The 24,548-nt window shown below is 40.4% G+C and overlaps 1 protein-coding gene across 3 annotated transcripts in view; it reads left to right on the top strand.

The window, feature by feature from the left end:
• The window catches only part of ADAMTSL1 (ADAMTS like 1), a 288,623-nt gene that overhangs the window by 162,818 nt on the left and 101,257 nt on the right, over nt 1–24,548 (top strand). For all 3 annotated transcript variants that reach the window (XM_058168823.1, XM_058168822.1, XM_058168821.1), the window contains exons 8-11: nt 480–591; nt 3,774–3,912; nt 17,393–17,443; nt 21,890–22,094. In XM_058168823.1, the coding sequence (XP_058024806.1) occupies nt 480–591; nt 3,774–3,912; nt 17,393–17,443; nt 21,890–22,094 (507 nt within the window). The remainder of the gene's footprint in view (nt 1–479; nt 592–3,773; nt 3,913–17,392; nt 17,444–21,889; nt 22,095–24,548) is intronic.

Raw genomic sequence — 24,548 nt, 5'->3', positions numbered from 1 at the left:
TTAGATGTTTTTATTTTTTTCATTATTTATCTGGAATAGTCACCCTATTTTAAGAGATAATATTGCTCTGGACTAATGATTTTATGCCCCAGCCCCAAGATAGAAAGGCTAACCAATTATGATAAAATTATTACCTATGATAATCTAGGAGCTACCCTGCAAGATAGATGGCAGGGCTAAAAAGATTACCATGTTCATAGCGTAAAAGATTACTATGCTCAACTATTACACCATATATCTATTTAAATATTTAATTGCCATTTCTCTCTTTGGGAACCTCTTTGCACGACTGTTGAATTTATACTTCTTGTCTAACCTGCAAACTTATAGAAGTTGCTTATCTGAAGATAATGGTGGAGGACTTTCACTTATTACAAAGTAATTCTACATTGTTAAGATAATCTGTTTTAGAAACCATTGTTCTAGTTATACCTGGATTACAGACCCATAACTTCACCTGCAGCTTTTCTTTTTTTCAGATTCATTACGTTGGTGCTGCTGACAGTACAGTTCAGTTCATTTTCTATCAACCTATTATCCACCAATGGAGAGAAACTGATTTTTTCCCTTGTTCTGTATCCTGTGGTGGAGGTAATGAATATAACACTCTTTTCTGCACTGTAATTCTAAAAAAAATACTGATATTCATCACCAAGTTTGTTCAAGATGACTTCCTAAGTTACTGTCAAAACTTCATCAAATGTTGTTCTTATTTTTTTATCTTCCTTCCTTCCTTCCTTCCTTCCTTCCTTCCTTCCTTCCTTCCTTCCTTCCTTCCTTCCTTCCTTCCTTCCTTCCTTCCTTCCTTCCTTCCAGTATTTTATTATGTACAGTACAATACAGCTACCTCCAGAAAGGTCTTCAAAGAAAAAGTTCTCATCTCTCATTTTCAGTCTGCCCTTTTAAAATAAATTGTATTTTTCTAAAGGCAAAATGGAAAAGTGACATTATTAGAAAGCTATATCACTAACTATTTATCTTGGTTTGTTCCCTTATTCATATATATCTATCTTTTCCTAATTATTCCACATTTATAAAATTACTGACTACAATTTAAAAATATAGTTCCTTAAGGGACCGGTAATTCTTATATACTCAAATTTTCTGTGGTGAAAGAGGAGTTGAAGTCATGCATTTTGTTTAATTTTTTTTAAAAAAAACACAATTTCCTAATTGCTGCCTATTTTAATAAGGAGAATACATAAGCTCATTATAGGAACGAAGAGGTAATCTACTGCTGGGGTCGGAGTTTATAATATGGATAGAGCTGTGCAAAGAACAAGTTCATAGTTTGGAACTGTTCTTTGACCCTTGATCACTCTGGATCTTCACATGAAAAATGACAGTGACAACAAGTTGTCACTACAGTACATCTGGTACATCCGTTGTTATTTGGTTTGATCTGGCTGAGAAGTTTTAAAAAGTCATCCCTTTGCTGCCCAGGTAACATTGCTATCATTTGATCAAGACAAAAAGTTGTTTTTACTGATTCTATACCATATTCATTCTCAGACCCGTTGCTGTATGCTAAATAAATAAATGTCAGATCTGTAGCTTGCTTAAAGCATCACATCCACGTTATTAGTTGTCCTAAATCAAATGAAGGGGGAAAGCTTAATAACTTTTCGTGCACTATATATAATGACTTCTTACTGCACTTAAAAGCCTCTGGTTTGACCTTCCCACTAAAGGTTTAATAATTTTTGAAGACTCCATTTCATTCTAGTAATTCTCACCATGGCTCATAAATAAAACCTCAGAGGGAGCTATCCAGCCTTTGTGGTCAAGGATAGCAGCACCTTCTCTGCAGAAAAGACAATTGACTTCTGGTAATTGAAATGAGATAACCACAGCTGATACTCCCATATAGGAAATTAGAGATGGGGAATGAGAAAAATGCACAGAAGGAGGCTTCCATTGAAGAATGCAAAGCTGGGCTTCAAGGGAAAAGATAAATCATCCAGAACTTATGAGTAGCTAGGGAGATCTTGTGCTTTCTTTATTTCTTTATTATGTTCATTTTCTATACTCGCTCTTAGAAGTTCAAGATTTGTATAGGAGGATGGGGGGGAAAGCAACCTGGCGCATTAAATCACTAAAAGAGAAGCATAAAATATCACATGGGGTGAGCTAAATAGAAGCAAGGAATCATCTTTCATACACAGACAAGCAGAGCCAAATTACAAATGACACCACTTCTGCCAAACTGCAAGCAGAATTCATCAACTTTGAACGATAATTTATATGTATTTGATTTAACTTTAAGTTCTGCATCTGAAGTTAAAGATATGTAATACAGTATATGATATTTGAATGTTATTCTTAAGATGTATGTTCAGGTATGAACATAACTAAGTGAGCAGTCACAGAGCCCAGAGTTGTATTTAGCCCCCAATTCATTTGCAGCTTAATGATAATGGATGGAAACTGGTCCAATATTGCGCAGGAAAACAGTCATTAAAATAGATTTAAGATACATAATAAAACAATGAAAACATAGATAACTAGCTGATTGTATGTGTGAGTGAGAAAGAGAGAGATGATTTATACCCGAATGTGTGTGTGTGTGTGTGTGTGTTGCATACACTAGTTCATACACCTTATACACTCAAAGAGCCACAAAGGTCCTAACCGGAAGCCCCCATTCAATTCTGGAGCCGACAGGAAGTCCGGTTCCCCCATCATAGTCTCCTCCTAGGGCAGCGTCCTTTTTCCTCTGCCGACTGGAAGTCGGTTCCCCCACCATAGAATCTCCTAGCGCCGCATCCTTTTTCCTCCACCTGTCCTAACCGAAAGCCCTATCAATTGTGGAGCTGAACAGCAACAGGGAGCCACAGCAGAGGGATGAAAGAGCCACATGCGGCTCCAGAGCTGTGGGTTCCTGACCCCTGCACTAGTTCATGTAACAGAACCCCATTTCTACCATCCCTTACCTATAGCGGCCTTTAGCTTCTACAAAAGTTTTAAAGTGTTGTTTCCATGAGCTGCAACACTGCCATCACTGTTTGTCCCTTCTTTGATAACATTAAAAAACCCTCATTTGTTTCTTTATTTATTTTTCATTTTAAGGTGTTTTTATAAGAAAAAATTACTATGGAAAAATCACTATCGTACATTGGCTATAAATCAACATGCTTTTAATTGTAAGATCCTCAAATGAGATATCTTATGCCAGCAGATATGGTTATGCTTAGCCTTAGAAAGTGTACGTGCTGTGTTTTAGTTTTGTATTACAAACCATAAACGACATTTCTTGCAGGAATGTTACTATATCAAATTACAATTATCTACATACTTCATCCTCTCCTATCTGTTTGTAACCTTCAATTAGCCCAAACAGTGCATCACAGCACAAAATTGTTTGTATCAAGATGTCTCAAACCTGCTAGCTGAAAGAAAGTATGCAAAATCTAGGACCCGTTTTTCCTGTGTTGAAATACCCAGGGTCGTCATACCAGTTGTATTCGCAAAATTGTGGCTGCTGTAGCCTCGCCACAGTCAGTTGCCGCCACATGATCGTAATTTTCAATGCTCCCTGCCAGTTTCCCACAATCAAAGTCAGTGGAGAAGCCTGCAGGAAGTTGAAAGTCGGCCGCATTCCCACTGCTTTTTTGCCCATCTGTGGTCCTTCTGTTTCTCTGTTTCGGTAAAGAAAGAATGACTCAGTGGGTTGCCTGGTGAGACCTCATTGTTATTCAGATTAGTAGATGATGCTTGTTGATGTGGAACTGTGTAGCTGTCTTTATCTTTACCCAATCTGATTTTTTTTTTAGGTTATCAGCTTACATCTTCTGAATGCTATGATCTGAGAAGCAATCGAGTGGTAGCTGACCAATATTGCCACTATTACCCTGAAAACATCAAGCCAAAGCCAAAACTCCAAGAGTGTAACCTAGATCCTTGTCTGGCAAGGTACATCAGTTAACAATTTTGAGATGCCGCTTATACTGAAATACAAACAGGTTAATTATTCTCTTTTTAAACTTCTCAGAGATTTATTAAGATTCCTTAGTAGAAGGTGGATAGAATGTTTGTTGTTGCATTTGGCCAGCAACACCACAACAAAAGTGTGGCTAGCTATTTATCAAGAGCTAAATACTTCCTCAACTAGCAAAGATCTCTAGAGCTGTAGAAAACTAATATGACATAAAAGTCAGTTTGGAAGCCAGATTCACTTAATAATCTTATTACTAAATTAACAACTGCAGTGATTCACTTAAATGTGGCAAGAAAGGTCATAAAATAGGGCAAAATTCACGTAACAACTATCTCATTTAGCAATAGAAATTTTGGGCTCAATTATTGTCAGTTGAGGACTACTTGTAGTAATAGTAACTTAAAAAATGAACTAAGCCAGACGATTCACAGATTATACAATGACAGGAGAGGTTTGCAATAAAAAGGGTTTTAAAAGTAATATTTAACTGACATTTTTAAAAACATTTCAGTACAATTTGTGATCATATTTTATACTGATATTTCAGCTTAAAAGTTGAATTAAAAAAGAAAGTAAAAAATGGAACAATATGGAAAGAGATTATACAAACAGGGGAAATTTAAACGTAAAGCACTATTGAATTCAAAGAAATAACATGAGCCAAGAATATATAACCACAGAAAATATATATAAAAAAGATGAACAGAGCAGTATGAATAGTTTTGCTTTCTGCAGCCTTGCTAAAAGACGTTCCTATGGCCCATAGAAAATATATTGCATGCCTTATAAGCCTCACACAGCATTGGACTGTCTGGGAGAAAAATATATATCAGGTATAAGACTCTGTTAGAGTACAGATACGACCCATGCTCTGAATTCTGAACAAGCCTGATAATTAGAGAAATGGAGCCCATGTAATGTATTTGCAGATAAACACCTGGCTCTCCAAAAAAGATCAAAGCAGATGTAGATAATCCCTTTTATCATTATTCTTATATAACAGATGACTCTTGTATTCCATTTATTTCTGAGAATTTATCTTGTTATTTTCCGATTGAATTTTGTACAGAGCCTTGATAATTCAAAGGCAGATATATTAAGATAGGTAGCTACGTGGTGCAGGCTAATTAAGAGATGGGTAGAAAGAGAGATTTTAAAAATCCTTCTGAATAGATACTAGGAGTAATGCACTACAGATCTGTGTGGTTGACAAGGTTTTGGGTTGTGTGCAGGTGATTGGGAGAGACTGGACAGTGAGCATGTAGCAGTGTAAAAAAAAAACCTGAATACATGTGTGAACTAATCAATAGGGCACACTGACTGGCATTAAAATCTTTTAAAAGCACAAAGGCAATGTTGATAAAGACCTGTGTGACTTTTGCCAACTCAGTTCCAGTTTATGATGAGGTAGCAGATATAGAATCTTGTAGCCAAGGGAATCTCTTCCTCTTTAATACATTTATGTCAACCGCTTATCCCTTGCATTGGAGACATGATTGTAATTGTGTGTGGCTAAAGTTTGGCATGGCTAAAGATAATTTAATGTTAGAAGTATATAAGTTCTTTGCAGAATGAACTTCATTACCAATAATTTGGATTTTGTCTTTTTCAAGGGGAGGTAGAGAAGGAGGGCTTGAATAGGAAGATTCAGGAGTAGTTAACACTTCTTTGACACAGGGCATAAGAGCTGTGTACCCTCTCTTAGAGAAGCCATATCTCAACCCAGCCTTATATGAAAACTTGCTGTGACTTCAGTCCCCAACCTGGCCCCATGCCCGAAAGTGACTCATAAAGTGAGGGGGAAGGGCCAGTAAGGCTTACCTCGGGAGCACCGATTCCTTTGGCCCGGCTCCAGGAGCCAGAACCAGACCAGTCGGAGGACGTAATGAGGCCGTCATCCCCTGATTCCTCCCTTCCCCAGGCTACGTCTTCAGACCCAGCTGATAATAATAATCAAGCTTGGCTTGACCTGGGCTTCAGAGGATTAGAGAGGCGGCGTCATCAAAAGGAAGGGTGGGGCAGGAGCCCCACCCCACAGGATATATAAGGAGCTTTGGGACTGCTCTCACTCCGTGGGAAGCAAAGTTTAGCGGATCCGTTTCAAAAAGAGCTGAAAGTCTTGCTACCTGAGTCATTAGTTTGAACTTTGGCAGGCAGCTGCAATTTCTCTGCCAGGATTGATAAGAGCCATGAATCCACTGGCTGAAGGCCAGCTTGTGGGTCTGAAGTGGGGAAGGAGATAGAACAAAACTATTATCTTGTCTCCAATCTACCAGTTTGGAGAAGATTGCAGAGAAGTAAGTGGCCAATGGGGGCCTTAGATGAAGTATATTATCTAAATCCTTTTCAATTCAGACTCAGACTGGACATGGAATCAAAGCAGCAATTATCATTCTGGTTACATGATCTATATCAGAACCTTGAAGACGATAATCCTCCTGCTCCTGATAGGACTTCCTGCAACTTAAAATAGTATTGACCTTTTTTTGTGGGCTCCTTTCCTACTGTAGTAGTGGTTCTAGTCAATATTTGGGTAGGGAGGAGGCACAATTTAACCAAGGTACTACAGAGCTCAATTTTCTATCCTAGTACAATGAAATCATTAGTAATGGCCAATCATCAGTTTGAGGTAAGATATCATTACATTTTCATGCCAGTTTCAGTTTATTATTTTGCTGTTCAGCTGTTGGGAGACAGCTGCCCATAATCCTTTGATTGTCATCTCTGACCTGGATAGAATGGTACTTCTCCATTCAAGAGTGGTGTGCAACTTGGGGAAGGGCTTCCCAGACTGTCAGGCCTTGCTCAAACAACAGGTGCTAGCTGTGGCCAGAAGGCCTTTGTGCAGTTCCACATGAAGTTGCACCCTTTCCTAGATTAGGGGACCCTTCACAAAATAATTCATGCCCTGTTCACCTCATGGTCGTCCCCTGCAATGCACTGCTCTTGAAGATGAGCTGGAAGTTATAGCTGTTCCATAATGCAGTAGCATAAACAATAATGGCAAGCCTTGGAATGCCCATGTAACACTTTTGCTTCACGAGCTGCACTGACTGCCAGTTTGTTTCCAGGTGTAATTGAAGATGCTGGTTGTTACCTGTAAGGCCTACATGGCATAGGGCCTGTTTACCTCAGAGACCATATATCTCCTCTAGTATCTATCCAGCTGAATCAATCCGGCAGGGTTGGTATGTTCTGAATTTTTTTAATTCAACAATGCCATCTAACGGGAGATCAGAAGTTTGCTCTATACTTTGCTATATTTTCTCTATAGTGGCACCTGCCCTATGAAATTAGGTTCCCCCTTGAGATCTAAATGGCCCCCACTCTGCTAGTATTTTGAGGGGATCTGAAGAGCCTGGTTCTTCAACCAGGCTTTGGTAAGGATGACTGAAGCCTCTTTTTAACCTCGGTTGTTTTCTTTGGTTTCCATCTGGGTTGTAACCGAAAATGAAGAAGCTAAAGTGCTTGGGGCTTTAGAATTCAAACATATAAGCACCTGCCACATAACATTCCTGGCTTAACAATTGCCAATAAGAAAGTCTGGATAGTGGACATGGCAGTACCTTGTGACAGGAGAAGGGAAGAGAAAGAACTGGAGAAAATCACAAAACACAAAGTCCTGCAAATAGTAGTAGAATGGCCATAGCAAAAGAAAGCAAAGATAGTACCAATGATAGATAGATTATCTTGGGTGCAAGCCCAAAACATCGGGAGCACCACTTGAACACCATCGACATTGACAAAATCACCATCAGCCAGTTACCTGGAACAGCTTACATCTTCCAACGGTATTTTTAACACTATCCAACAATGACCTTTGGCTTTCCCAGGTTCTCAAGAAGGACTTGATAGATGGATAAAAATGTCCAATCTAGCCTAAACATCTGGCTGACTATGTGACAAACCACGATAATAATTACGATTGTTTTATAATATATTTAAAGCTGAGGCTTTCTTAGTGCTCTCTTTCTTTGAGAAAAAAGTATATGAATAAGTGCTTATTTCTGTTCAAACCCCTTAGCTACTATAATTTGGGATGATTATGATAAAATGGGATAATAAAGAAAGAAAGGCAGAAGTGGAGAAAACATTCCACTTGACCTATTATCTCATAAAGCACAAGCAGAGACAGAGCACGAATATTTTTCTTTGTCCCCTTTATATCATTAACTATTCACAGAAGGAGAGTACTTAAAGAGCTTCTATCTATACGCAAATATTTGGATATTCTTCCAAATGACTTTGGAGACTGTAGTTTTGAGCAGAGGAACTGGAAAAAAAAGCTTAATCGCTCTGTTGCTTTCTGCTCAATACAAACAGTGGATTCAAGTTCATGTGCTTGGTAGAATATGGGTCTCTTATCAAATGTGAGAAGGAAAGGGCTGTATAAAAGGCTGTATAAAACATGCATTGGAAAAGTCATGAGAGAATTCTTCCTTGTTTCTTATCATATATATGTTTATTTATTTTTATTTATTTATTTATTTGATTTTTATACCGCCCTTCTCCCGAAGGACTCAGGGCGGTGTACAGGCAGAATAAAACCAACAAAGAACAATATACAATATACAAAATTAAAATCAGTTAAAAACTTATTAAATGAGCCTGAAAAATTTAAGAAATTTACCATAAAACCAATAACCCCATTAAAATTGCTAAAAATTTAAGTTTAAAATTTCATTCAAGCCAGCCCCGCGCGAATAAAGAGATATGTTTTCAGTTCGCGACGGAATGTCCGAAGGTCAGATATCTGGCGTAAGCCCGGGGGGAGTTCGTTCCAGAGTGTGGGGGCCCCCACAGAGAAGGCCCGTCCCCTGGGGGCCGCCAGCCGACATTGTTTGGCGGATGGCACCCTGAGGAGTCCCTCTCTGTGAGAGCGTACGGGTCGGTGGGAGGCATGTGGTAGCAGTAGGCGGTCCCGTAAGTACCCAGGTCCTAAGCCATGGGCGCCTTAAAGGTCGTGACTAACACCTTAAAGTGCACCGAGAGGCCACAGGTAGCCAGTGCAGCCTGCGCAGGAGAGGTGTTACATGGGAGCTGCGTGCAGCTCCTCTATCACCCGCGCTGCGTTCTGGACTAACTGAAGCCTCCGGACGCACTTCAAGGGAGCCCCATGTAGAGAGCATTACAATAATCCAAGCGAGAGGTAACGAGCGATGAGTGACCGTGCATAAGGCATCCCGATCAAGGAAGGCGCAACTGCGAACCAGGCGAACCTGGTGGAAGGCCCTCCTGGAGACGGCCGTCAAATGATCTTCAAACGACAGCCGGTCATCCAGGAGGACACCCAAGTTGCGCACCCTATCCTTTGGGGCCAATAACTGCTTCAACAGCCAGCCGCGGTTGCAGCTGGCTGAATCGGGATGCCGGCATCCACAGCCACTCCGCCTTGGAGGGATTAAGCTTGAGCCTGTTTCTCCCCATCCAGACCCGTCGGCCTCCAAACACCGGGACAGCACTTCAACAGCTTCATTGGGGTGGCCCGGGTGGAAAAGTACAGCTGGGTGTCGCCAGCGTACTGCTGGTATCTCACCCCAAAGTCATAGATGATCTCACCCAGCAGTTTCATATAAATGTTAAACAGCAGGGCGAGAGGATCGACCCTGCGGGACCCCACAAGTGAGGCCCCTCGCGGCCCACCTCTGCCCCCGTCAACACCGTCTGCGACGGTCGGAGAGATAGGAGGAGAACCACCGATATACGGTGCCTCCCACTCCCAATCCCTCCAACCGGCGCAGCAGGATACCATGGTCGATGGTATCAAAAGCCGCTGAGAGGTCTAACAGGACCAGAGCAGAGGAATAACCCTGTCCCTGGCCCTCCAGAGATCATCCACCAATGCGACCAAAGCCGTCTCTGTGCTGTATCCGGTCGGAAACCGGACTGGAACGGGTCCAGATAGACATCTTCATCCAGGTACTGGGGTAGCTGTCGAGCCACAGCACTCTCTACAACCTTCGCAACAAAGCGAAGATTGAGATCGGACGATAGTTACTTAAAATAGCTGGGTCCAGAGAAGGCTTCTTAAGGAGGGTCTCACCACCGCCTCTTTCAAGGCGGCGGGAAAACTCCTCCAACAAAGAAGCATTGATAATCCTCTGAGCCAGCCTCGTGTCACCTCCTGAGTAGCCAGTACCAGCCAGGAAGGGCACGGGTCCAGTAAACATGTCGTGGCATGGAGCCTCCCCAATAACCTGTCCACGCCCTCGGAGCCACAGGATCAAACTGATCCCAAACAGACTCAACAAGACGTGCCTCCTCTCCCCGCTTGATCATCCCAAATTCGGTCCAGATCGTCCCGGAGCTGAGCGATTTTATCGTATAGATAACCACTAAACTCCTCGGCACGCCCCTGCAAGGGTCATCCCGCACCTCCTGATGAAGGAGGGAGCGGGTCACCAAACAGGGCGGCCGGGCGGTTATCTGCCGACGCAATGAGGGTGGAGGCGAGATACGCCTCGCCTCCCCATTGCCACTAGGTAGGTCCTAGTATAGGACCCAACTAGTGTCCGATCAGCCGGAGCGACTGGACCTCCAGGTGCTCTCTAGGCGTCTTCGCCGCGTTTCATCTCCTCAGCCCTCGGAGAACCAAGGGGCCAGACGAGACCCACGCCGGGTCAGAGGTCGCAAAGGCACGACACGGTCCAAGGCCCCGCCGCTGCCTGTTCCCAGGCCGCGACGAGTTCCTCAGTCGTGCCGTGGGCCAGATCCTCAGGAAAGGCCCAAGCTCCGTCAGGAACCTCTCAGGGTCCATCAGGCGCCTGGGACGGAACCAACGATAGGTTCCGCCTCCCGCGGCGGTGAATGGCGGTTCGGAAGTCAAGGCGAAGGAGAAAATGATCGACCATGACATTGGTTCTGTTACTAAATCATCTAGTACCAGATCATTTAACCACTGACCAGAGATATAAATCAAGTCCAGCGTGCCTCCCCATGTGCGAGGGGCCATCATTTACTCGAGTCAGGTCTAAGGCCGTCATGGAAGCCTCAAACTCCCGAGCTGCCGTTGATGACAAGCCAACTGACGGCAGGTTGAAATCCCCATAACTATAAGTCTGGGGTCTCAACCGCCACAGCGGCAAGCACCTCCAACAGCTCTGGCAGGGCTGTGGTCACGCAGCAAGGAGCCAGGTACGCGACCAACAAGCCCAACTGGCTCCTATGGCCCCACCGCACATAGAGGGATTCACAGCCGGCAATCTGAGGAACAGTGGCCTCCCTCGGCTCTAGATCTTCCTTAATGACAACCGCCACCCCCACCCCTACCTTGGGCCTCGGCTGATGAAATGCTCGGAAACCTGAGGACACATCTCAACGAGGGAACCCCCTCTGGGCCCAACCAGGTCTCCGTAATGCCCATAAGGTCCGCGGACCCCGCCTGAATAAGATCGCAGATCAGGGGGGCCTTGTTAACCACGGACCGGGCATTACACAACATCAGCCGAAGGTCCAAGCTCTGAGGATCATGGCCACCTGAGGAACGGGTGGGGGCTGGGGGGCCGGAGCACGCGATCGCATTTAGACATCGAACACGTGCTCCCAACTCTCGATACGCCCCCCCCGCCATATCTGCCCCTCCCACTTACCGTACAGATCGAAAAGCCCTCTGAACCTGGAACATCGCCCTCCCCCGCCGCCTTCGGACAAGATAGCAAAGTGCCGCGAACTAGCACAGGGGCTGGATCCCTCCCCGACGGGTTTTCACCCCCACCCGTCAGATCCCTCCCTCCCCTTAAAAACCCCTTATTAAAAAATCTATTTAAAAAACCCCATAAGTTCTTCTTGCTCGCGTGCCACCTCTCTGGGTCCCAAGACCCTTCGTTGAGGTAGGCCCTCGATAGCTTGGAGGGCCATTCTTGCGAGGCGGGGGAACCTCGCAATCGTAGTAGTTCGGCGAGTGTATATCTCATGGAGCGATAGTCCAGATAGTCGCGGTAAAAGTGTCCATCCTAGGCCGTTCAGAGATGTATCCGTTTACATATTATATAATCTTTTTGTGTGATGCTTGTGTTTGTTGTTATGACAAAATTAAATAAATAAATAAAATAAATAAATAGAATGCTTCCTTTACTAGTCATAGAGGTCTCTTCAGTTCATTTCAAACTGGCAGATTCTGCTGAAAATTTCTTAACCACCTTCTCCTTGTTCTGTCATCACAATACTGAAATGTACTTAAATACGGTAGATAGTAATATTAAGGCAAACTAACAAGCAAGTACTGGAGCGCATAATACCAGACATATCATTGGAAGGCAAAATTGTGAAACTTTGACCATGTCGTGCAGGGGAACTCACTGGAGGAAGCAATGATGTTCAGAAGAGTTAGCACTAAAAGGAAACCAGTCTGCCAAAAGAACATGGTGGCTGGACACTATCAACACTGATGTCATGTCCCACTCCTCCTCTGACAGCCGGGTCTGGAAGTCTGTATCAAGCATGGCCACGAAGCCTCTGCAGCGTTGCCAAATTCCTGTCAGAGTTCTCAGGGCAGGCAGGAATCCAAGGTGTGACTTCAGCAACCAGATGAGACTTTGCTGGACTCAAGGAATGCCAAAAAGCAGATCCTTTATATAGGCCATGGGGTGTGGCTCCATGACTCAGCACTTATCCAGGCCTGCCCCTCCCTTCCTTTTGCTGACGTCGTCTCTCCATTCTCTGGAAGCGGGGATCCGTCCACTGTGTCTTTCCGTCCTCCTACTCTGCTGCCGGCAATTCTAGCACGTGGCTGGCTTCGTGCTCACACGCTGTAGGAAGGAGGTTTGTTTGCTCATTCTGTCCAGGCAAGGTGCCAGGGCTGGGGGCTGGAGGCATGCCAGGCCATTCTTCTTCACTATCAGTCTCTGGCTCAGATAGCAGGAGATGGGAGGGGCCCGGCTGAGGAGGGCGGGCAAGGCACAACAACTGACAACAGACAGAGCATAGAGAAACTCAAAAGAAATAGCGCAAGATCAGAAGATGTGGAGAGACCTGGTCATACAATAGCCAGGAGTCGGACACGACTGAATAGATAACAACGTCATCATCATCAATAAGGCAAATAAGACAGCAAAATCATATTCCTATTTCCATTACATCCATTCTCAGAAGGCCAATCAGAAGTGGCATAATTTGTATAATAAGAACTTCTGCTAGCTTAAAATATGTGGATGGTTCCATCTGAAGAAGAGTTAGCTGCCCTTACAAGCCACAATTACTAGAATCTGATGTGTACCAGAGGAGGAGAAGCATAGGTACTTTGTAGAGGGTAGATAATAAGGCTGGATCCTGATTCTGGACTGCATGAGTCATTAAGAGTTGGGACATCTATGTATGTGGTGATTGCGTTGATCTTTCAGTAGAGAGCTTTCTCCCTTGTGCAGATTGTATTTAAATAGATAGCAGTAAGGGAGCAAATATTACAGGAATTGTAGATTCCTGATTTAGTTTGTTTGCATAAATGGAAAGGAAGAGTCCTCTTCATGTAATCTTCCTGCTTCCCTGGTTTAAAGCTTTTAATATATAAAGGAAAAGCAGAGGATTAGCCTGTTGCTAGACAACATGCTAGACACTTTATAGCTAGTGATATGAAAAGCAAACTATGCAAAATAAGCCCACGCTTAGATCTGTTGTGTCAATATGAATTAAACCAATATTGGGACTTGATCTGAAGAATCAATTTAAAGGATGACTCTAAAGAGTTACTCTTCCTACTGGTTTGTATGTGGAAAAAAACTTACTCTTCTGGAAAAGGAGACATGGACATTTTTAGGGCTTTTTTGAAATTGTCTTTTAGGCTAAAAATAATTGCAGTGACACTGTATTATTGCTTAGTCAGTATTTATGGTGGCTTTAAATTTTTATTGATTGTTTTTTGAGGTTGAACAGAGCTCAGTCTCAAAAGTTGTTCTTCCCTGCATAGTCTAACTCATTAAAATAGGATCTCTTCTGGTTTGTATATGGGAAAGAGAGAGAAGAAAAAATATACTTGTTGATCGAAAAGTTGGCAGTTAAGCGGTTCGAATCCCTAGCACCACATTAAGGGGTGAGCTCCCATTACTAGTCCCAGCTTCTGCCAACCTAGCAGTTCGAAAGTAAAAAATGCAAGTAGAAAAATAGGAACCACGTTGGTGGGAAGGTAACAGCGCTCCGTACATTTTCGGCGTTTAGTTATGCCGGCCACATGATCTTCGGGCAGCAGTGGCTCTTTGGTTTAGAAACGGAAATGAGCACTGCCCCCTAGAGCCGGAAACGACTAGCAGACGTGTGTGGGAACCTTAGAATAAACACACTCAGAGTGCCATACACACAGACACACCACAGCTCCTGCTGTTGGAAAACTGATAGTTCTTCCATTAGAAAGAGCGAGGTTGATGTTGAAAAGAGGCAGAAGCAACCCCTGCCTTTCTTGAATCACTGCCATTTTCCATCTGTTGGGGGACAGAGTTGTAAATATTGTGAACCCCCTAAACTAATGTTCTGACCTTAGGTGCACTGGAAGATAACTATCCTTTTACTGGTTGCAGTTCGGTTCACTAATGTACACGGAGAGATGCCAGCTTACCTGTTGCCAATCTTTGGCTGGCACAATAAACATAAGAAGATAAGCAATGATTACAGGAATAGTTCCCAATCATGGTAAGTTCCTGCAATTATTGAACTATCACTATGGGGAAAATAAAAAAAGAATTGCCATCCTACATTAGCAAAATTGGCCTCCGTGAAATAAGTCATTCTGCTACTAACATTACTGTACAGTTTTGATTACACAAAGGATATTATACTCATTGTATGATTTGGAGCCAAACAACTCGTAGTAAAATAAATTGAGGGTATAATTGCCTCCACCTAAATCTAAAAAGATGAGTGCTCTGGTAGCAAGAGAGTAATTTTTATAATACAGTGAACATTTGATCTATTGGTTCTCAGTTTAGCAAGCTTTGAATGCAATGGACAAAATCTGTGCATTTATTACTGTATATGCTTCTATACATGGACAAAATCTCATTTGCCTTTTTATATATGCGTAAAGTTCCATTCAGGCTTAGTGAGCACTCTGCTTTAACTAATACCTCACAACTGCCTGTTATTATTTGCTTCTTTCTTTCCACTACCGGCCAGAAGCTTAGGAAATAGTTTTAAATTTTAACTTTTTGGATGAAATTTCTAAGGAAATAGTGGTTTTCAGAGAGGGTATTATTTCAAATAGTTGGTCATTGGATTCCTGTAGGAATTAAACGGTTGTCAGACTGTACCAGATTATTTAGCATTAAACACTTGAGTTTATAGAACAGGAAAAGCTTCTCAGATTTGACATGGCTTAGATCAGTTGATTATTGCAAACAAAAATAAAGTAATCTGTTTTGTATGTGCATATATATATGGTTTTCCCAGTTGCAATGTATGGCTGTGAAAGTTGGACCATAAGAAAGGCTAAGCGCCAAAGAATTGAGGCCTCTGGTGCTGGAGAAGCCTCTTGCGAGTCCCTTGGACTTCAAGGCGAAGAAACAAGTCAGTCCTAGAGGAGATCAATTCTGACTGCTCTTTAGAAGGCCAGATCCTGAAGATGAAACTTTGGCCACCTAATGAGAAGGAAGGACTCACTGGAGAAGAGCCTAATGCTGGGAAAGATTGAGGGCAAAAGAAGAAGGGGACGACAGAGAATGAGGTGGCTGGATGAAGTCACTGAAGCAGTAGGCATGAGCTTAAATGGACTCCAGAGGATGGTAGAGGATAGGAAGGCCTGGAGGAACGTTGTCCATGGGGTCATTACACATACAGATAGGCAAAGAAGATCTGGGAACATATATGTTAATGTCAGAGTTTAAATCCTAGACTTTTCCTCCTGTTGCTTTGAGTCAGTGGTATTTTGGTAATTCTTTTCCTAGTCTTGAAAATTCTAGATATCTACTCCCTTTTTATATTAATATCTCTGTCTGGCATCACCGATTCCTGCTTCACCAGCAGTAGTCATCATAATGGATATTATTAGATATTATTAGCCACTAACGGAAACTGATTGTATTGCATTTAGCTGCAGTGAATAAATGGGGCACTTTTTGTAGATTTAACCTGTTACATGTTCACTACCTATGTAGAAATGTATATACTCAAGCGTCAACAGATGTAACAGATAAGCAGTCTCATTTTATATTTATTTCTGAGGAATTCAAAAATAGGTGCTTGTGAAATTAGATTGACTATCAAGTTCCAGACAGAATATTTCTACTCAGTAAGAGCAAAATGCTTCTAGTAGATCACATATCCAATTAACATTATTGAATTAGACAGTGGGTGAGAACATTTTTTTTCTTGCCCCCTGGGAACTATTCAAGTTCTTGTGTTTGGTATAAGAATAAAAATTGTAATGAGTTAAATGATTACAGTTGATAAGGAAAGTAATGGCTTCACATTTGGCCAAAATTGATCAAAGGACTAATCGCATACAACAGTACTTTTTGGATTTTGACTTCAGTGCAGTCAAGTGGAAGATTAGTTGAGATGTATCTTATTGCTTGTTTATCACGTGGAGTAAAAACTTTAGTTTAGTAAAAAAAGCCCAACCGAAGCATTTAACAAATTGAGTTTGACAAACTGCCTCTGTTCATACAGATTTGCATAGCTGATGTTATAATAGTATTGATCTTTTGTCATTGTTGTTTTTATTATTTGCTAGAGATCATGTAAGGTATGTAATTTTACCTCTTAAATGCATTGCTTTTTCCATGCTAATTTTTCTAGACCAATATGTAAGCATTAAAGAGGCATATTAAGGCATAAGCTGATAATGAATATTCCCAATATATTAATCGGTGAGACAAAACATGCAGAAAGCATACGATCCAAATTATAATTGTTAAATTTTGCAGAGCCAAACAAAGCAACCCAAACAAAAAGAATACACCGAAGAATCTTTAAAAATTAATGTTATGTACAGAATTATTATACTGCAATGTTGTAAAATCAGTAGAGAGCATTTTTGTTTTTCAGTAAATAATCATGAGCAAGATTCAAGATTCTTTTCCTCCCATACCATCACACTTTCTCTTACTCTGACTTCCCTAACATTTATATTTAAATTTTAATAGAATTTCTCCCCATTTGACAGATGTAGATTTAATTCCTTGGGGGTTTTTTTATATGGAGAGAGTACAGTTCTCTGTCCTTAATCATCAAAAAATATGCATTAACTCTTTTTCCTCATAATTTTAATTCTAGAAAGATGGTTGTTAGTAGTATTTCAATGTTTATTATGGTTGTGATATGAACTAATTAATCAGGCTATATCAGTTCATGAGATCTTTTGCAAAATAAAGTGTCTGGTTCCTTATATCTTTATATTTTGTCTGTAGGTTGTAGGAACAAGTAGAATGAGTTAATTATCTAATGCTATGTTTTTGTATAATGTAATCATTTAGTGTTTATTTTATTGTGTATACCTTCTACTCAGAGGGTTGGCATTATTGTTCCTAACAGTGATGGATACAAGCAGATCATGCCCTATGACCTCTACCATCCTCTTCCTCGGTATGTAAACCAAATATTCTATTTAGCAATAAGAAACTGGTTTTTGTGTTTTATTGGCAAGCTAATAAAGTGATAGTCATTTACCAGCCCCATGTTCTTAATTCTGGTGCTTTTTCTGCATTGTTTTCTGATTTTCTTTACAATTCAAGCAAAAGATGACTTTCTCTTGTCCTGAATATTCATACAGAATAATTGTTCATGACCCAAAAATCAAGGTGTTTTTTTCTTCCCCCTGAAAGTTCACATGAGACTAAGATAAAAATTTCATAGTCTTCTCCTAAAGCAACAGCATGGATAAATTTGCTAAATGAACATTTGAATTTTTATTGGATTTAACTTCTTAGTTGCATTTGTAGTCCAGTCAAAAAATGCACTTAAGGACATTTTCATAACACTAAGAAGTTATAATAATTATCTCCTTATTAGAATTATCATCTTCATTTCAAATATTCAAAATCACGATTTCATGGCCCACATAAATCAATTGTGGGAGATCTTAATCTCAGGCTGGTGCTATTGAATACCAGTCCTATCAGTGGTGAAATCCAAAAATTTTTTACTACCGGTTCTGTGGGCACTGTGTGGCTTTGTGGGCATGGCAAGGGAAGGATACTGCGAAATCTCCATTCCCTCTCCACTCTGGAGCCAGCCAGAGGTGTTATTTGCCGGTTCTCCAAACTACTCAAAATTTCCACTACCGGTTCTCACATACACGCACACGCACACATTGTACATACATACTACAGTATTTGGAAAATCTACTGGTAACACTGGTCTACAAGGAGAAAACCTCGGAAATGAAAGTAGCTTAATTTTACCAGAATTGTGTCACTAATAAAGGAAAATTAAATCCTGAGTATTAATTGGTTCCAGTTTCTAAGATATATCTTCAGGTCAAAATAATTCAAAATTATGAGGGGGATGTGTGATTATGCTCCATAACTTTTCTGTAAAATGTGATATAGCAATGAGAATGGTGCCACACCAATCATTATAAATTTATCTTTTTATTAATACAAATAGCATAACTTTCCATTCATTTATTGATTTTTCATGTAACATTTTCATGCTTTTTGCATGAAAAACTGACAAGCTCTAACATCAGATTAAGTGCTAATGTTCCATCTTTATTTAGTATCTAAACTGCGCTTTTTGGCTTTTCTCTTGTGAACTGCAATAATACCTGGAGAGATTTCAGCAGTAATCAGCAAGCATGGACAGATTCCATTTCCCTTGCTATCTTTTCTCCATGCCTGCAATAACTTGGTGGAATCTCTCCCCATGCTCATCACTCACTGCCCCACAGTTCAAAGGGAAGTGGTCTAAATGAGAGTATAAGAAGTGAATTTTCAGTGACATGTTTGCACCAAGTGCTTTATAGGACCTAAGCAAATTTTCCACCTGTTTTCATAGTCATCTGCCTTGATGTTCTCAAAGTGAAGATAAATTTATACACTTCCATGTGATACCATTTTCATTGTTCTACCGTACATTGTTGAGAAGTTATGGAAATCATGATCATTAGATACCTCCCTCCCATGTAGGCAAATATACTTGCCTGTGTATACATCTTTATTGTGCAATAGCTTGAAAACTTTAGCCAACCACCACCGTTATCACCCATTTTCTAATTCATCTAATCAAAATATATAAAATTAACACATTTTATCTCGGAGGTTGATAATTTCCCAACATTTGTAGACCAGTGTAATAAAGAATAATAGAAGCTTCAAAGTTTCTTTAGCGTTATATATAGTAGCCTGCAACTATTGAGTGGAATTCCAATTTCCTATTAAAGATACAGTAATTTAGTTACTGTATTTTTTGGACTATAAAACACACTTTTTTGTCTCCCAAAAGGGGGAGAAAATGTTTGTGCATCTTATTGACCGAATATTGCCAAAGCCCCGCCCGCCCACCAGCCATTTTTTTGGCCTCTGCTCACCCTGTTTTCTGGCCTTTTTTTCAGCCTTTTTCAGGCCTTTTTTTGGCCCATTTTCGAGGCTTTTTTCGGCCTGTTTTCGAGGCTTTTTGGCTCATTTTTGAGGCTTTTTTCAGCCCATTTTTTTTTGAAAAAACCACCCAAAAAGCCTTGAAAACAGCCCCAAAAAGCCTCAAAAACAGCCCACAAAAGCCTCAAAAATGGCCCCAAAAAGCCTCAAAAATGAGCTGAAAAAAGCCTTGAAAACAGGCCAAAAAGCCCCTCAAATGGTCCAAAAAAGCCTCGAAAATGGGCTGAAAAAAGCCCTGGAAACAGACCAAAAAAAGACTGGAAAAGGCCCAAAAACCGGTAGGCCAAAAACATTTTTTTGTTGTTTTCCTTTTCTAGATTTAGGTTTGTCTTATAGTCAGGTGCGTCTTATAGTCCGAAAAATGCGGTAGTTTATGTCATGTTACAGCAGGGGTCCTCAAACTTTTTAAACAGGGGGCCAATTCACGGTCCCTCAGACTGTTGGGGGGGCTGGACTATAGTTTGAAAAAAACATGAACAAATTCCTATGCACACTGCATTTATCTTATTTGTAGTGCAGGAAAACATGAACTAATATTACAATATTTAAAATGAACAATTTTAACCAACATAAACTTACTAGTATTTCAATGAGAAGTGTGGGCCTGCTTTTGGCTGATGAGATAGTCAATGTCCGGTTCCATATTTGTCACTGCCAGTCGTAACAAGTGATGCAAGTGTTCCTCAGTTAGTGTGGATCCGGTTGGAGATTTCAGTTGTTTCATTCGGGAAAAAGTCTGTTCTCAGACATAGCTTCTGCCAAAAATGGTTACCATTTTGAGTGCATGGTTCTTGAGATTAAGATGTGTCTCAGACGGGAGAGATGCATAGAAATTAGCAAGGCTGCTTGACTTGAATGAGTCTTTCAGAAAGTCACATTTCTGTAGTTCAGGCAGTTCCATTTGGTAAATCAGATCAACAATGTCAATGTCAATAGAAAACAGGTTCCGAAAAAGCTGTATGTCCTGTTCATGTCCACGAAGCTCTTTAAATCTAATTTGAAACTCCTGTTGCAACATTTCCAGTGAATCCACACACTTTTTGTTTGGGAATGCAACTGTTGGTTTTTCAGCCAATAGCTTTTGAGTAGTAAGGAGATGGCAGAAGTTTTCCTCCTTCACTTGTTTAATGAGGAGGTTCAATTTTACTTCAGATGCCTTCACATGTGAATGCATATCACAGATGAGCTTCCCCTTTCCTTGAAGTTGCACATTGAAACTGTTGAGTAGCTCTGTTACATCTGTCAGAAAGGCAAGGTGCCATTTCCATTCTTTATCTTTGAGCTCTGGTACTTTTTTTTATGAAAGCGGAAAAGCTGAAACCTATGGAATTAAGTCATAAAAATGTTTCAAAACTCTCCCTCGACTCAGCCAAAGGACTTCTTCTGTATGGTACGAAATATCTTCATAGGCAACATTTAGCTCAGATAGAAATTCCTGAAACTGTCTGTGGTTTAGTGCATGTGCCCTAATGAAGTTAACACAAGACACCTCAACTTTCATGACAGAGTCCCACTTCAGTGATTTACAACACAGCACTTGTTGGTGGATGAGACAGTGAATGGCTAGTGGATGCGAGTGGTTGTGGTTGTCCATCTCTATTAATGCGTGCAACCAATCCTTTCATACACCCCACCATGCTAGGAGCACTATCAGTTGTCACAATGGCTAGTTTAGCCCAGTCCAGCTCCAAACCATTCACAGTATGGCAAACTTTTTCATAGATACCCTCTCCTGTTGTTGTTCCTTTGATGCTTTTCAATGCAGCAAGCTCCTCTGTGACTTCAAAATAATAATTTGTCCCACAAATGAAAATTAGAAGTTGTGCAGAATCACAAACATCATTGCCTTCGTCGAGTGCCAACAGAAAATAGCAAAGTTTTTTTGAGGAGTTTTGCCAATGCTGATGCAAATTGTCCCCCATTTCTTAAATCCTTCATGCAATTGTAGGTCTTGAAAGACTCACTGTACTAAATAAATCAGCCTTCTCTGGATATATCTCTTTGGCAACAGAAAGAAGGCCGAATAAATTGCTTTGGGAAGCTGTATCCGGCTCAGGGGCCGTAGTTTGAGGACCCCTGTGTTACAGACTCATTTTTAAATCCAGTCATTTTATCAGAAACTTGACATTTCAAAGCCAAGTAGTGGCTGATGGATCGTTGGATATGCAAGCAAGTAATATGGCAGGGCTTTGCTGCTTCTAGTAGGGAAATGCCACTATACTCTAAAGCAGGGGTCTCCAAAGTTGGCAACTTTAAGCCTGGTGGACTTCAACTCCCAGAATTCCCCAGCCAGCCAAGGTGGCTGAGGAATTCTGGGAGTTGAAGTCCACCAGTCTTAAAGTTGCCAAGGTTGGAGACCCCTGGTCTAAAGTACTTGCAGTTACACAGACCAGATATGGTTGTCTTTCCTCTGAACTGTTATGTTGTTTTGAAGGTGGGAAAGCACCCCGTGGACTGCCTGCTCTTCTTCCTGTGGAGGAGGCATTCAAAGCCGCACGGTCTCTTGCGTGGAAGAAGACATCCAGGGATTGGTCAGCTCTGTGGAGGAGTGGAAGTGCATGTACACTCCCAGGATGCCCATTGTTCAGCCTTGCAATATTTTTGATTGTCCTAAGTGGCTGGCTCAGGAATGGTCTCCGGTAATTATGTTCTTTTCATTATTGCGCTATATATTTATAGTAATATATAGTAGTATATAGTAGCTATATAACTACTATATTTACTATATAGTAGCTGAAATAGTGTCATTGAAATGTCTGCATTATGAAAATGCTTACAATACTTTTTCAGCATTGGTACACATACTGTATATAAGTACAGGAATGGGAAAAAAAGGACTAGTTTAATTAAAGACTATGCAGGGGAAGTTTGTAGACATGGTCACACCTTTTAATCATTTAATTATGAAACTGATTCTTTGTAGAAGGGATACTGAGGCAAAATACTATTAGGGGGGAAATGAAGATATAATGGAGAGCAGAGATACAGTATAGAATATGAGACCTGAATGTTGATATTGAAAAAGATGTGGATAGGTCTGGATTTTGTATAATTGTTTCAACTGTGAAGTCAGTGGAGACTACAATAGAATGGAGGACACTTCACTGTATTGTCAGGGCCTTGTCTTCCCCCTCAAGGTTGAGAAATTGGGAAGATAAAAACTAAAGGAAAAATAAGAAATATTGGATACTATTTAGAAATGCATTCAAGAGGAAAATATAGGATTGTAATCTTGAAAAGTAATAAAATAATAATAAATCTAAAATAGCTGAATTATAAATCATGAAGGTTCACTAATGAAATTATTTTAACATTTATAATGTGTTCTTTGATCAGAAACTAGAGATACTGAATAGCTGCCCAATTATAGGATATAACGTTAAATGACCAACTATAGTAATGAAGCCAAATAATATAATACTTACAATGATCCCTGTATTTAAATTTCAAATTTTACTGATAGTAAAATAATGTGATAAAAAATGGAATGTTTTATTTTAATAATATCCTTTTACATATTTATAATTCAGGCCATACTCTAGTTCTTTAATGTGACAAATAAATATCTGTCTCCATTTTCGTTTGGTTTTAATATTATGTCAAAGTATGATCATTCTGAATAAATTATTGTTTCTTAAAATTATAGGATAAGAGGATCAATTTATTTAGCCATAGTGTGCAATAAATTTCAGATGGAATCCCTTAATGTGAATCATTAGAAATTTACATAATAATTAATAAATTACCAATAAGACATGTTCGTTTTTTGTTATAGCACATAATCCAACAAATTTAGAATGGGATTAAGTGGAATTTAATTACCAGGAATATTTCTAATCATGATTTCTTGCAGAACTATTGTATGCATGCTTAATTAATTGATTGATTGATTATGTGCCTACCAATGATGTCAGCTGATAACAGCCAGTTAGACAGACTTTCTCCAGGATGATTTGTGCTCAGCTTGGTCTTTCAGACCTTCCAATGCTGCTGAAATCAACTCAATCAACCATCATTGTTGGTTGATCTCTTCTTCTCTTCTTTCTTTCCCAGGATTATGCTTTTCTTAAGGGAGTTGGTTTTCTCCTAATGTGTCCAAAATATAATAATCTGATCCTGACCATTTGTGAGAACTCTGTGAATCATTTGTTTGTTTGTTTTCAGCCATGCATGATATTCTTGACTGTTCTTCAGTATAGCAACAATGCTCTTTCTAGCGTGCTTTTTCAAAGATCAACATTTTCTTCTCTGAAATGTTGCACAGACAACCATTGTCCACACAATTCTGATCTTTGTAGGTATAGGTGCATCAGGGTATCTGAATATTTTTTTTCTAAGGCTTTCATTGCTGCCTTATCAACTGCTAATCTGTTGTATATTTTTTTTATTGCTTACTCCTTTACTATCGTCAATCCTAAAAAGTAAACGTTGTCCACCTTCTTCATTGTCAGTTCTAAGGTCTTAAATCCTCAGTTTCAGAAAGTAAAGGGAGCTAAGACAAGAGGCCTGCTTTTCAGTAGCAGCACCAGCTCTCTGAACAATCTCCCAATGGAGTTCAGACTGCCTTCCACCTTGATTAAATTCAGGAAGATGCTGAAGACTGCACTGTTCCATAGAGCATTCTAGTTAGGTTTGACCTTTTTTATTTTTTATTGATTAATTGCATTTGGGGGAGTTGATTTTTTTAATTGCTTCTCATTGTTTTGATTTTGACCATGAATGTTTTAATTTTGTCCTCATCATGTAAACTGCTGAGAATTTATTTTGATTGCGGCAGGATATAGATAAGTAAATAAGGCACTGATTTGCCTATGCGGTAGAGAGTTTTAAGTGGCTGTAGGCCAAAAAGTAAAAGCTGAAATATTCGATCAGTAAGAGAAAGAGAACCAGCAGTAAATAACAACAATATATCAGAAGAAAGGCTGCAGTTTAAAAAAAAACTGCTGTAGCATCTGAAAGACCTTTTCCTTGGCAAAACAGAATTCTTGAATTTCTCCTGGTGTTGTTCTGAAGATTACTTTATTGATGGAGTAATGAACTGTTGTAATGCATTACATGCATCTTTCCATCAACCTGAAACTTTGGCTACTACA

This window comes from Ahaetulla prasina, chromosome 2 (assembly GCF_028640845.1).
Source record: "Ahaetulla prasina isolate Xishuangbanna chromosome 2, ASM2864084v1, whole genome shotgun sequence".
NCBI lineage: Eukaryota > Metazoa > Chordata > Lepidosauria > Squamata > Colubridae > Ahaetulla > Ahaetulla prasina.
Note: the sequence above shows the minus strand (reverse complement) of the source record. Positions and strands in the feature narration are given on the sequence as shown.